Below are 14,845 nucleotides of genomic sequence, written 5' to 3'. Positions count from 1 at the left end.
CACCAGATCAGAGGCAGTAGGGATGACCAGGGACGTTCTCTTGATAAGTGTGTAAATTGGACCTTTTTCCTGTACTGCTAAGCATTCAATTTGTAACTAGTACTTTGGGTGTCTGCGGAAAATGTATGGAGTAAAAAGTAAAAGTTGGCAAAAATATTAATAGTAAACTAAAACACTGTAGTGGTCTTGGTGTAGCTGGTGCAGAGGAATCGGGTGCAGGACAGCAGAAATTAGTAACACAAGTAACTTTACTCATATATTCCAAATAACATGTCGTAATAACGAGCCCACATAAACGGACCGAACATACATAAAACGCACAGAAACCATGGGGAAAACAGAGGGTTAAATAATGAACATGTAACTGGGGAATTGAAACCAGGTGTGTAAAACAAAGACAAAACAAATGGAAAATGAAAAGTGGATCAGCGATGGCTAGAAGGAAGTCTTGACAAGTATAGATACCCCAAAAAATAACTTAAGTAATGCTTTCAAGTATTTTACACAACTGCTGCTCAGTATAGTGAAGAGAGGAGTGTCTTAGTTGTGTATTTCTTTGCTTGTATGTGTGTGTGGGGGGGGGGCAGGCCTTGTCAAAGAGGTTGGGCTTTAGGATGGACTGAAAGGCAGTGATGGCCTCTGAATCATGAATGGCTGGAGGGAGATTCAGAGCCTAGGAGCAACCGTGGAGAAGGCATTGTCACTGAAGCTCTGGAGCTTCGACCTGGGGATAATAAGGTGGAATGGAGTGTGCGTGTTGCTTGGTAGGGGAAAAGAGGTCTGAGAGGTAAGTGGGGGGCAATGCGTTGGGAGACAGTGGAGTTCACGGAGGACAGGGGTGATGTGCTGCCAGGTCTTAGTGTGGATGAGGAGTTGAACTGCAGAATTGTAACCATCCATTTGGAGATTATGGTGGGAGCTTGAGTTGATGCAGGAGAGAAGTGAGTTGCAGTAGTCAAGATGGAAGGCTGCAATCCCACTAACGGGATAAGTGTCATCAACAACTGCTAAATAGCATAGCGCTACATTCAATAAATATTACTAAAAATAGTTATATTCATGAAATCACAAGTGCAATATAGGAAAACACAGCTTTTGTTAATCCACCTGTCGTGTCAGATCTTGAAATTATGCTTTACAGCGAAAGCAATCCAAGCGTTTGTGTACTTTTGATCGATCGCACGACAAAACATTAAGTACACTTAGCATCTGGTAGCTCTGTCACGAATATCAGAAAAGCAATCAAATTAATCATTTACCTTTGATCTTCAGATGTTTTCACTCACGAGACTCCCAGTTACACAACAAATGGTCCTTTTGTTCCATAAAGATTGTTTTTATATCCAAAATACCTCCGTTTGTTTGGCGCGTTATGTTCAGAAATGCACAGGAAAGAGCGGTCACAACAACGCAGACGAAAATTCCAAATAGTTTCCATAATGTCCACAGAAATATGTTAAACGTTTTTTATAATCAATCCTCAGGTTGTTTTTAAAATATATAATCGATAATATATCAACCGCAAATGTCTTTCACAGTAGGAGAGGGAAAAGCAATACCTATCCAAACTCTGTTGCGCGTGCAAAACTCATGTGACCACTTGATACGATGTTATTGTTCTGGCTCATTTGTCAAAATAAAAGCCTGAAACCATGTCTGAAGACTGTTGACACCTTGAGGAAGCGATAGGAAAAGGAATCTGGTTCATATCCCTTTAAATCCAGCAAAGGGAGGCTATGGAACATGGAGTTTTCAAAATAGAAGCCACTTCCTATTTTGATTTTCCTCAGGGTTTCGCCTCTAATATCAGTTCTGTATACTCACAGACAATATTTTGACAGTTTTTGGAAACTTTAGAGTGTTTCTATCCAATACTAATAATAATATGCATATATTAGCAACTGAGACTGAGGAGCTGGCCGTTTAGAATGGGCAACTTTTCATCCAAGCTACTCAATACTGCCCCTTGCAGCCATAAAAAGATAATGCATGTTTGAGGGTTTTAGCAGATTCAGCCCAACGCATCACCAGGGGCACACCGCCTGCCCTCAACGACATCTACAGCATCCAGTTTCACAGGAAGGCCGAAGAAGATCTTCAAGGACCTCCGCAGTCTGAGCCACGGCCTGTTCATCTAGAAGGCGGAGACAGTACAGGTTCATCAAAGCTGGGCAGAGAGACTGAAAAAACTACTTTCATCTCCAGGCCATCAGACTGTTAAATAGTCACCGCTGGCCGTCCTCCGCCCAGTACCCTGTCCTGAACTTAGTCACTGTCACTAGCCGGCTACTGTCTGGCATTCTACCCTGCGCCTTAGAGACTGCTGGCCTATGTACATAATCATTGAACACTGGTCACTAACTATGTTTACATACTGTTTTACATGCTTCATATATACAGTGTATTCAGAAAGTATTCAGACCCCTTCACTTTTTCCACATTTTGATACGTTAGGGCAAGGAGGGGGGGTGTATTGTTTTGTATTTTTAGGTATTACTGCCTAGTTGGAGCTAGAAACATAAGCATTTCACTGCACCTGCATAACATCTGCAAAATATGTGTACCCAACCAATAACATTTGATTCGGTTCCAGGACAACAGTCAGGATCGACTCTTCAGTCTAAAAAACACATTTATGCCCACTCACACACATGCACACTTGCCAAATCACACACATATTTTCGTACGGTCTCTCCGTTCTGTAGTTCTCATTTGGCCATTGCTCCGGATGACAGGAGCACTCGGATTCCAAGCTACTATTGTTAGTGACTCACCCATATCATCTGTACTGAGGGTAATGTGATATTGTGTCATTTTTATCAGTTTATGCTCAGTTCCTGAAGGTGGGATGGAGGAGCCAAGGAAATTGCCTTCCACAGCAATTACGGGAAATAGTTTACATCTCTGTGTGTGTGAGAGCAAGAGAGAGAGTTTGGAAAGAAAAACATGGAGATGACACGCACACACATAATGTACATACATATAGTCACACACGGACAAACACTGATGATATATTTGTTTGAGCTTCCCCGTGCTCATCCTAACCTCTCATCCTCGGCCTTTGTTCCAGAACTCTCTCTGAGACCGGACATGTCCAACTGCCCATCCCCCATGGGATGCCCCACCCACTTCTCTGGCTCACCAGGGATTAAGATCTACATCGATCCCTTCACCTACGAGGACCCCAACGAGGCCGTCCGAGAGTTTGCCAAGGAGATCGACGTGTCTTGTGTGAAGATCGAGGAGGTCATTGGTGCAGGTGACATGGTGGAAATGGAGTACCTCTGCGGCATCCATGAATCTATATCATGTTCTCCTCCACTTTCTCTTTACCTGTACAGTATCCAGGTGTTAGCACATCTATTCAGTTAAAAAACAAACACTTTTTCCATCTAATTTGTTTTGCTTTTAGATAGAGAACCATATCCACTTCACAGAGTTCCTCTCTTGACAGAGAGCAAATTTAGCCGCTATCTCAGTAACCGGACCACCTCCATCTATAATTCATGCTGATTTTATCTGTTGGGGACATTTATTTTTTACTTGACTTGACATATTCATGCATTCAGCAAAAGAACGGTCTTCTCACTGGCTGATGTTTGACATCTGCGGACTTGTCAGCACAGCACTTGTCTTATGACCCTGAAGCTGGGCTCTATTATCTCTGTGTCTGTCACACATACAGTGTTTTATCTTTATGGGGACTTTTGATTGTACATGTGCTATATGTAATTGAATAGGAAGTTAAAATATATGGCATCAGCTTGCATACATGTAGCTGGCTTTGTAATAAGGTAATCAATCAGTAATCCCATGTCTTTTCCTCCAGGCGAGTTTGGGGAGGTGTATAAGGGTCGTCTGAAGCCGGCTGGGAAGAGGGAGCTGTATGTGGCCATTAAGACCCTGAAGGCGGGCTACGTGGAGAAGCAGCGGCGGGACTTCCTGTCTGAGGCCAGCATCATGGGCCAGTTTGACCACCCCAACATCATCCGACTGGAGGGCGTGGTCACTAAGAGCCGGCCAGTCATGATCATCACAGAGTTTATGGAGAATGGGGCCCTGGACTCCTTCCTGAGGGTGAGAAAGGGAGCACTGCTTTGTTATTATGTTTTAACCTACTCTGTTCAGAACACCACCCCGGGCACAGCTTTCACTTAATAGGGCCACTGTGTGGTTTGATACAGTGCCTTCAGAAAGTATTCACACCCATTGACTTTTTCCACATTTTGTTGTGTTACAAAGTGGGATTAAAATGGATTTAATTGTAATTTTTTTGTCAACAATACACACAAACTTCTCTGTAATTGCAACGGCTTTTGTCGTCGGATGAGGAAGAGTAGTCGGACCAAAGCGCAGCGTGGCAAGTGTTCAAGTTTGTTTATTGAACTGAACACTGATACAAAATAACCAGAGAATAAATTAAACAGAAACAGTCCCGTAAGGTGCAAACACTAAACAGAAAATAACTACCCACAGAACCCATGTGGGAAAATGCTACCTAAGTATGGTTCCCAATCAGAGACAACGATAGACAGCTGTCCCTGATTGAGAACCATACCTGGCCAAAACAAAGCAATACAAATCATAGAAAAATCACACCCTGACCAAACCAAAATAGAGACATAAAAGCTCTCTATGGTCACGGCGTGACAGTAATGTCAAAGTGGAAGAAAATTATTATAAATTGTTTCAATTGTTGGAAAATAAAACACGAATATATCTTGATTAGATAAGTATTCAACCCCCTGAGTCAATACATGTTACAATCACGTTTGGCAGCAATTACAGCTGTGAGTCTTGCCATTGATTTTCAAGCAGATTTTAAGTCAAAACTGTAACTAATCCACTCAGGAACATTCCATTGTGTCTTGGTGAATATATCCAGTGTATACAGTGGGGCAAAAAAAGTATTTAGTCAGCCACCAATTGTGCAAGTTCTCCCACTTAAAAAGATGAGAGAGGCCTGTAATTTTCATCATAGGTACACTTCAACCATGACAGACAAAATGAGAAGAAAGAAATCCAGAAAATCACATTGTAGGATTTTTAATGAATTTATTTGCAAATTATGGTGGAAAATAAGTATTTGGTCACCTACAAACAAGCAAGATTTCTGGCTCTCACAGACCTGTAACAACTTCTTTAAGAGGCTCCTCTGTCCTCCACTCGTTACCTATATTAATGGCACCTGTTTGAACTTGGTATCAGTATAAAAGACACCTGTCTACAACCTAAAACAGTCACACTCCAAACTCCACTATGGCCAAGACCAAAGAGCTGTCAAAGGACACCAGAAACAAAATTGTAGACCTGCACCAGGCTGGGAAGACTGAATCTGCAATAGGTAAGCAGCTTAGTTTGAAGAAATCAACTGTGGGAGCAATTATTAGGAAATGGAAGACATACAAGAACACTGATAATCTCCCTCGATCTGGGGCTCCACGCAATATCTCACACTGTGGGGTCAAAATGATCACAAGAATGGTGAGCAAAAATCCCAGAACCCCATGAGGGGACCTAGTGAATGACCTGCAGAGAGCTGGGAACAAAGTAACAAAGCCTACCATCAGTAACACACTACGCCGCCAGGGACTCAAATCCTGCAGTGCCAGACGTGTCCCCCTGCTTAAGCCAGTACATGTCCAGGCCCGTCTGAAGTTTGCTAGAGAGCATTTGGATGATCCAGAAGAAGATTGGAAGAGTGTCATATGGTCAGATCAAACCAAAATAGATCTTCTTGGTAAAAACTGAACTCGTCGTGTTTGGAGGACAAAGAATGCTGAGTTGCATCCAAAGAACACCATACCTACTGTGAAGCATGGGGGTGGAAACATCATGCTTTGGGGCTGTTTTTCTGCAAAGGGACCAGGACGACTGATCCATGTAAAGGAAAGAATGAATGGGGCCATGTATTGTGAGATTTTGAATGAAAACCTCCTTCCAGGGCATTGAAAATGAAACGTGGCTGGGTCTTTCAGCATGACAATGATCCCAAACACCGCCTGGGCAACGAATGAGTGGCTTCGTAAGAAGCATTTCAAGGTCCTGGAGTGGCGTAACCAGTCTCCAGATCTCAACCCCATAGAAAATCTTTGGAAGGAGTTGAAAGTCCATGTTGCCGAGCAACAGCCCCAAAACATCACTGCTCTAGAGGAGATCTGCATGGAGGAATGGGCCAAAATACCAGCAACAGTGAGTGAAAACCTTGTGAAGACTTACAGAAAACGTTTGACCTCTGTCATTGCCAATAAAGGGTATATAAAAAAGTATTGAGATAAACTTTTGTTATTGACCAAATACCTATTTTCCACCATAATTTGCAATAAAATTCAAATTCATTACTTAAAAATCATACAATGTGATTTTTTCTGGATTTTTGTTTTAGATTCCGTCTCTCACAGTTGAAGTGTACCTCTGATGAAAATTACAGACCTCTACATGCTTTGTAAGTAGGAAAACCTGCAAAATCGTCAGTGTATCTAATACTTGTTCTCTCCACTGTACTTATAAGTATATCACTTATAAGTATATAAAAAAGGCACTTTATATGAATCATATCGATCGATCAGCTGAAGCTTTTATAGTTAATTTGACAGTCTTACACAAACAGTGAAGTATGATTGTTGAGAATAGCTGGGACAAGGATTATGACAATGGAGATTTAAAGCTATCTGGAGGATAAAGGTTTTTCGATATAGCAGAGAATTGAGATCTGATAAACAACCTTGGCATGAATTGGAAAAATAATCTAAAACTTGTGTGTGTAAGCATGATTTCTATGTATCAATAACATTTGATTTATCCTAATGTAATTCATGAGATTAACGTAAATGCAATTGTTCCACCCAGAGCTCTTTGAGGCAATGTAGCTAATATATTCACAGTGCCCTGATTCAAAGTGCCAGCCTGGCACAGTTTAGTGCTTCTTCTAACTCCTTGGAAACAGAGAACATGGAACCCAATCAATACGTGGCCTAGTTTTCTAATCCCCTCAACCTGTTTCCTCCTCTCTTTGATCCTGGGCTCGTTTGAAGCGGGGCTTTGAACACCCCTTTGATGTCCGCTCCCTCACCAGGCCCCTCTTCCGAGCCACCGCACTTGACTCCCGCAGCCATCGATTTCTGGGTTGTTTTTCTTCTGGCATGCCCATGTTGCTGGCGAAGGGAGCCACAGTTGAATGAGCACCCCGCTCTGAGTGTTGGAGGTGCCCACTGAGGCCACACCGGAGGGTCAGACTTGCAGTGACTCATGGGGGGTGGTTATCCACCTTGGTAGGGGCCACTAATAAACAGCCAAGCTGGGGATAAGGAGGCAGAGTGAGAAAGATTAAAGACATGGAGCCACTGGGGCTTAACATATATGTTTTATTTATTGTCACATACACCGGATAGGTGCAGTGGAATGTGTAGTTTTACAGGGACAGCAATAGTTTTACACCTGGCCGGTGTTATGGGCTGGCCTTAGGGTGCCTGCTCCGGCCTACCATAGCTCCTTGCCCATGCAAATAAATATTTATAATTTATTTGCCCGAGACAAGCGCTGACAGAAAGACGCATCAATCTCAGATAAAGCATTTGCACGAGTTAAACAGCGCCCCTCTGTCACAGTATGTATAGCCCATGTATCTGATGCTGTCTGGCCAAAAATAGTATGGTATGTCATACTCTTTTTGGCCAGACCGCATCAGATTCATTGGCTACATATAGTAAGACAGGGGTGCTGTTTTGCTTTGCTTTCTCCGGTACGATATTTTCAGCCACTGTTCAGATGCTAGAGGTATTTTGGATGAATATAACCTACTTTTTGAAGTGATGAAAACGTCATGACTGGTTGTGCTCATGCCACAGTAACACAGTGATTTGGACTGCTCATTAATTACATTTATTACTCTGGAATGTTTGAAGTCATAAGTCTATATAACATTCTGTCATTGTTAGAATCTTAATAAAAATATATTAATATTTTTTAATTGTTTTCTGTGGTTGCCCCTCCTCCCGAATGTAGGGCCTGATCCCCTCCTTCTCCTGGTACTCCTGGTACTGTGCCCAGTTGATAATCACCCCTAAGGTGCCGTGCCCAATTGACAAGCACTCCGATAATTGCCTCGAAATTGAACTTAAACTATATCTAAACTAATTTCACACGTCCAACAACAGGTGAAATACAGTAATATGTAATCCCCAATTGTGAATGAAGAACAAGGTGGGCCATTCTATTGTATTTATCTAATTATAATCTCTAAATGGTATGTACCCTATATACTTAGGGCGGCAGGTAGCCTAGTGGTTAGAGCGTTGGGCCAGTAACCGAATGGTTGCTAGATCGAATCCCTGAGCTGACAAGGTAAAAAACTGTCCTTCTGTACCTGAACAAGGCAGTTAACCCACTGTTCCCTGGTAATATGTCATTGTAAATAGATGTTTGTTCTTAACTGACTTGCCTTGTTAAATATATCAATCCATGGAATCCAAACAGTCTTATCAGTCTACTCTGGCCTACTTGGAGTGCGTGCGTCATTTACAATGGCACGAAGACCAAGACAAATGAATGCACATTCTGCATCAGCGTTGCTTCAAAATCTGAATGAAAACGACTCAGATAGTGGGGAAGAAATGAATCATCTCTGATGATTGTTCTTCTGATTCTGAGCTTCAGTTCGAACCTACAGGGCAAAGCACAACAAAAGTCAGAACGGTGCGCGCTGAGCAGGTGCCTATGCCACCACCAAATGAAATGGTGAGACAGGAGAGAGGAAGGGATGGCACCATTTGGATAGAACATACTGGTTACAATGCTACGGGATGATTATCAGCACAAATTGTCACCACAGAGAGGGGACCCAACATCTCAAGCAAAAAAATACATCCGCAAATGCTTTTGTTGTTTATGTGACATGGACATGCTCTAACTGATGCCATTGCGTTAAGATGCACACCTTGTAAGCACGAGCTGACAATATATATATTTTTTTACTGTTGTCATATGAGGCACACTTGGCACTTGTAATTATTTAGCATTTGACCACACATCTTGCTGACCGTGCGTATTGGTGGTTGGGGTATTTTTTTTATTACCACATTCCAAAACATGTTTTCTGTTGCATAGTTGTGACAAAGGCACTCCACAAATAAAATGGATTGAAAACCTAAATATAATAAATATATTTTTTTTACATAAAAAAAACGTCTGACTTCAACTGTATATGTGTATATATACAGTTGAAGTCGGAAGTTTACATACACTTAGGTTGGAGTCATTAAAACTTGTTTTTCAACTACTCCACAAACTATAGTTTTTAACAAACTATAGTTTTGCAAAGTCGGTTAGGAAATCTACATCGTACATGACACAACTCATTTTTCCAACATTTGTTTACAGGCAGATTATTTCACTTGGGCCACAATTCCAGTGTGTCAGAAGTTTACATACGCTATGTTGACTGTGCCTTTAAACAGCCTGGAAAATTCCAGAAAATGATGTCATGGCTTTAGAAGCTTCTGATAGGCTAATTGACATCATTTGAGTCAATTGGAGGTTTACCTGTGGAAGTATCTTTATCCACAGTATAATGAGTTCTATATCGACATAACCTGAAATGCCAATGAGCAAGGAAGAAGCCACTTCTCCAAAACTGCCATAAAAAAGCCAGACTATGGTTTGCAACTGCAGATGGGGACAAAGATCTTACTTTTTGGAGAAATGTCCTCTGCTCTGATGAAACAAAAATAGAACTGTTTAGCCATAATGACCATCGTTATGTTTGGAGGAAAAAGGGGGAGGCTTGGAAGCCGAAGAACACCATCCTAACTGTGAATCGCGGGAGTGGCAGCGTCATGTTGTGGGGGTGCTTTGCTGCAGGAGGGACTGGTGCACTTCACAAAATAGATGGCTTCACGAGGAAGGAACATTATGTGGATAAATTGAAGCAACATCTCAAGACATCAGTCAGGAAGTTTAAGCTTGGTTGCAAATGGGTCTTCCTATGTGGACAATGACACCAAGCATACTTCCAAAGTTGTGGCAAAATGGCTTAATGACAACAACGTCAAGGTATTGGAGTGGCCATCACAAAGCCCTGACCTCAAATCTATCCTAATATGTGGGCAGAACTGAAAAAGCGTATGCAAGCAAGGAGGCCTATCAACTTGACTCAGTTACACCAGCTCTGTCAGGATGAATGGGCCAAAATTCACCCAATTTATTGTGGGAAGCTTGTGGAAGGCTAGCCGAAACATTTGACCCAAGTTAAACAATTTAAAAGCAATGCTACCAAATACTAATTGAGTGTATGTAAACTTCTGACCCCCTGGGCATGTGACGAAAGGAATAAAAACTGAAATAAATAATTATTTCTACTATTATTCTGACATTTCACATTCTTAAATATGGTGGTGATCCTAACTGACCGAAGACAGGGAATTCTTACTAGGATTAAATGTCAGGAATTGTGAAAAACTGAGTTGAAATATATCCGACTTCAACTGTGTGTGTGTGTGTGTGTGTGTGTGTGTGTGTGTGTGTGTGTGTGTGTGTGTGTGTGTGTGTGTGTGTGTGTGTGTGTGTGTGTGTGTGTGTGTGTACAGGCCATTGCAACAGTATTCACCCCCTTGGCATTTTTCTTATTTTGTTGCATTACAACCTGTCATTTAAATTGATTTTTATTTAATGTAATGGACATACACAAAATAGTCCAAATTGGTGAGGTGAAATTAAATAAAAATACTTGTTAATAAATATTAAACTGAAAAGTGGTGCGTGCATATGTATTCACCCCCTTTGCTATGAAGCCCCTAAATAAGATCTGGTGCAACCAATTACCTTCAGAAGTCACATAATTAGTTTGCACACAGGTGGACTTTATTTAAGTGTCACATGATCTCATTAGATATACACCTGTTCTGAAAGGACCCATAGTTTGCAAGACCACTCAGCAAGCAGCACCATGAAGACCAAAGAGCTATCCAAACAGGTCGGGGACAATGTTGTGGAGAAGTACAGATCAGGCTTGAGTTATTAAAAAATATCAGAAACTTTGAACATCCCAATGAGCACCATTCTAAATCCATTATTAAAAAATGGAAAGAATATGGCACCACAACAAACCTGCCAAGAGAGGGCAGCCCACCAAAACTTACAGACCAGGCAAGGAGGGCATTAATCAGTGAGGCAACAAAGAGGAGGAGCTGCAAAGCTCAACAGGGGAGATTGGAGTATCTGTCCATAGGACCACTTTAAGCCGTACACTCCACAATGTAGAAAATAGTAAAAATATAGAAAAACACTGGAATGAGTAGGTGTGTCAAAAGTTATGACTAGTACTGTTTGTATATACACTTATTTTTCAGTTTATTAGGTACACCCGTCTACTAACGGGTCGGACCCCCCTTTGCCACCAGAACAGCCTGAATTCTTTGTGGCATGGAAACATTGCTCAAATGGTATCAAGGGACCTAACGTGTTCATGGAAAATATTCCCCACAGCATTACACCACCACCACCGACCTTTACTGTTGACACCAGGCAGGATCGGGCCATGGACTGCTTTCGCCAAATCCTGACTCTCTGATTCTCTAGACCAGGCTATGTTTTTCCACTCCTCAATTCACCAGTGTATGTGATTGCGTGTCCACTGGAGCCGCTTCTTTTTATTTTTATCTGATAGGAGTGGAACACTGTGTGGTTTTCTGCTGCAATACCCCATCTGTGAAAAGGACCAACGAGTTGTGACTTCTGAGACGCCAATCTGTTTGTGGCCCGCCTGTTAGCTTCCACGATTCTTTCCGTTCTCCTACGACCTCTCACAGGACTGCTGTTGACTTGACTTTTTTTTATTTTTTCGCCATTCTCTATAAACTTTAGATACTGTCGTGCATGAAAAGCCCACTGTCAAGCCTAAAAAGCCCACTGTCATGCCTAAAAAGCCCACTGTCCTGCGTGAAAAGCCCATACCACGCTCAGAGTCGCGTAGATCACTCTATTTGCCCATTCTAACGTTCAATCGATCAGTAACTGAATGCCTCAATGCCTGTCTGCCTGCTTTATATAGCAGGCCACGTGGCTCACTGTCTGTAGGAGCGAACCATTTTCGTGAATGGGGTGGTATACCTAATAAGCTTTATTAGCACAAAGAAACCGCTCCACCAATTTTTGAAACTTTACCTTTGCATCTCCAACACAAGGACATTCTAGATACATAGTGGGAGTATTATTTTCCCAAGAATCTTTACTATGTTATTACCTCTAAAGTGACATAATTTCCTCTATGCCCCCTGGCCCCTGCACTGCAGCAAAACGATGGGCAGTTCACAGTGATCCAGCTAGTGGGGATGATGCGTGGCATCGCCGCAGGAATGAAGTACCTGGCAGAGATGAACTACGTCCACAGAGACCTGGCCGCCCGCAACATCCTGGTCAACAGCAACCTGGTCTGCAAGGTTTCCGACTTCGGCCTGTCCCGTTACCTGCAGGATGACACATCAGACCCCACCTATACTAGCTCCCTGGTGAGTACCCTTGTCTATCGAGAGAGTTGGGTGATTCAATAGTTGACCATGGTTATTTATTTGTGTCTGTGGTGAATAAGGATTATATTATGTCAAATGTCACTCTTTTTTCACCAGAATCATATCTTATAACAAAGTCTACAGTATGTATGAGTATAACTTGCTATAACTACAGTATGCTATATTGCACTACTGCAGCAAAATGCACAAGTTGATGAATTGCAATCTTGATGGGTCCTGACTCTTCTCACAATTCTTTGGTTAAAACTGAAATTCAATAGAAAAAAACTTTTCCACAATTCTGGGTGTCTGTCTGGCTGTGTGCAGGAGGCATAACTTTATAATGAGTTTCCCATAGGGCAGCCTCCACAACAGCTCCAATCAGAACATCAACATTTTGAAAGGAAACAGTACATTTTTCTCTTTCCCGTTAGCAAAATGGACAGTTATCACACAATGTGGAACACTAGACATTGGCATTGTGAATGGAATATCAACCCATGTCTGAGATGAGTGTACATGTCTGCCTATGCAAAGACACTCTCTCACACAGTCATAGATTATAGCAAATTATTGATTGGTGCTTGCAGGAGCATTGTAGTAGGCAACCCTGCAAGTATCATCTAAGATCTCTGCTAGGTTATACCTCAGAGAGTATTTGGATTTCATTTGTGTTTGATGATAAGCTCTTCAGTTATACTCTATATTGTAGATTTCATCTCCTGAAGAAACCATTGGTGTCTGGATGTTTGAGGGTATATAGTAAGTGAGAGTGTGCCTGACTGTGTGGATGTGGGTGAGTATGTCGGAGAGGCAGTGTGTATTGTTCCTGTCATGGTTGGCCCAGATAGCTGACCCTGTGGTTCTGGGTGGATGGCTGAGGGGGGATGGAGAAGCTTGGGGGCTATGGCCATGCTTTGTTTGCTGCCTGCTAATTAAGACCGTCTTAACCACTCCTGGTCTGCCCCACTTCCCCGCTCCACTCTCTGTGCTCCACTCTTATTTGCCGCAGGCTTACTAGTGTGAGGTTAGGACATCAGTATTTCTAAGTTGGGTTGACTGTATCACAACCGACTGTGATTGGTTGCAATTTCATTTTAATCCACCAGAAAAGACCAAACAAATAATACAACAAAACGTTATCCCAGAAACCCTAGACCCACTTCAATTTGCATACCACCCAAACAGATTCACAGATCATGCAATCTCTATTGCACTCCACACTGGCCTTTCCCACCTGGACAAAAGGAATACCTACGTGAGAATGCTATTCATTGAGTCCAGCTCAGCGTTCAACACCATAGTACCCTCAAAGCTCATCACTAAGCTAAGAATCCTGGGACTAAACACCTCCCTCTGCAACTGGATTCTGGACTTCCAGATAGGCTGCCCCCAGGTGGTGAGGGTAGGTAGCAACACATCTGCCACGCTGATCCTCAACACTGGAGTATCCCAGGGGTGTGTGCTCAGTCCCTTCCTGTACTCCCTGTTCACCCACGACTGCGTGGCATGGCATGACTCCAACACCTTAGACCGGGTCGGGTGGTGCCAGAATAACAACCTATCCCTCAATTTAACCAATACTAAGGAGATGATTGTGGACTACAGGACTACATACTAAGGAGGACCGAGCACGCCCCCATTCTCATCGACAGGGCTGTAGTGGAGCAGGTTGAGAGTTTCACGTTCCTTGGTGTCCACATCACCAATAAACTAGAATGGTCCAAAAACACCAAGACAGTCGTGAAGAGGGTATGACAAAGGCTATTCCCCCTCAGGAAACTAAAAAGATTTGGCATGGGTCCTCAGATCCTCAAAAGGTTCTACAGCTGTAACATTGAGAGTATCCTGACTGGTTGCATCACTGCCTGGTACAGCAACCGCTTGGCCTCCGACTGCAAGGCACTACAGAGGTTAGTGTGTATGGCCCAGTACATCACTGGGGCAAAGCTGCATGCCATCCAGGACCTCCACACCAGGTGGTGTCAGAGGAAGGCCCTAAAAATTGTCAAAGACCCCAGCCACCCCAGTCATAGACTGTTCTCTCTACTACCACATGGAATGCGACACCGGAGCGCCAAGTCGAGGACCAAAAGGCTTCTCAACAGCTTTTACCCCCTGGCCATAAAACTCCTGAACAGGTAATCAAATGGCTACCCGGACTATTTGCGTTGTGTGTCCCCTCAACCCCCAACCCCTCTTTTACACTGCTGCTACTCTCTGTTTATCATATATGCATAGTCACTTTAACCTTACCTACATATACTGTGCCTTGCGAAAGTATTCGGCCCCTTGAACTTTGCGACCTTTTGCCACATTTATGGCTTCAAACATAAAGATAT

The 14,845-nt window shown here is 42.7% G+C and overlaps 1 protein-coding gene across 1 annotated transcript in view; it reads left to right on the top strand.

The window, feature by feature from the left end:
* LOC123997472 (ephrin type-B receptor 1-B-like) overlaps nt 1-14,845 on the top strand; it is a 164,248-nt gene that overhangs the window by 128,257 nt on the left and 21,146 nt on the right. The window contains exons 9-11 of the mRNA XM_046301748.1: nt 3,071-3,259; nt 3,830-4,077; nt 12,288-12,503. Coding sequence (XP_046157704.1) covers nt 3,071-3,259; nt 3,830-4,077; nt 12,288-12,503 — 653 coding nt within the window. The remainder of the gene's footprint in view (nt 1-3,070; nt 3,260-3,829; nt 4,078-12,287; nt 12,504-14,845) is intronic.

Source organism: Oncorhynchus gorbuscha, linkage group LG15, assembly GCF_021184085.1.
Source record: "Oncorhynchus gorbuscha isolate QuinsamMale2020 ecotype Even-year linkage group LG15, OgorEven_v1.0, whole genome shotgun sequence".
Taxonomy (NCBI): domain Eukaryota; kingdom Metazoa; phylum Chordata; class Actinopteri; order Salmoniformes; family Salmonidae; genus Oncorhynchus; species Oncorhynchus gorbuscha.
Note: the sequence above shows the minus strand (reverse complement) of the source record. Positions and strands in the feature narration are given on the sequence as shown.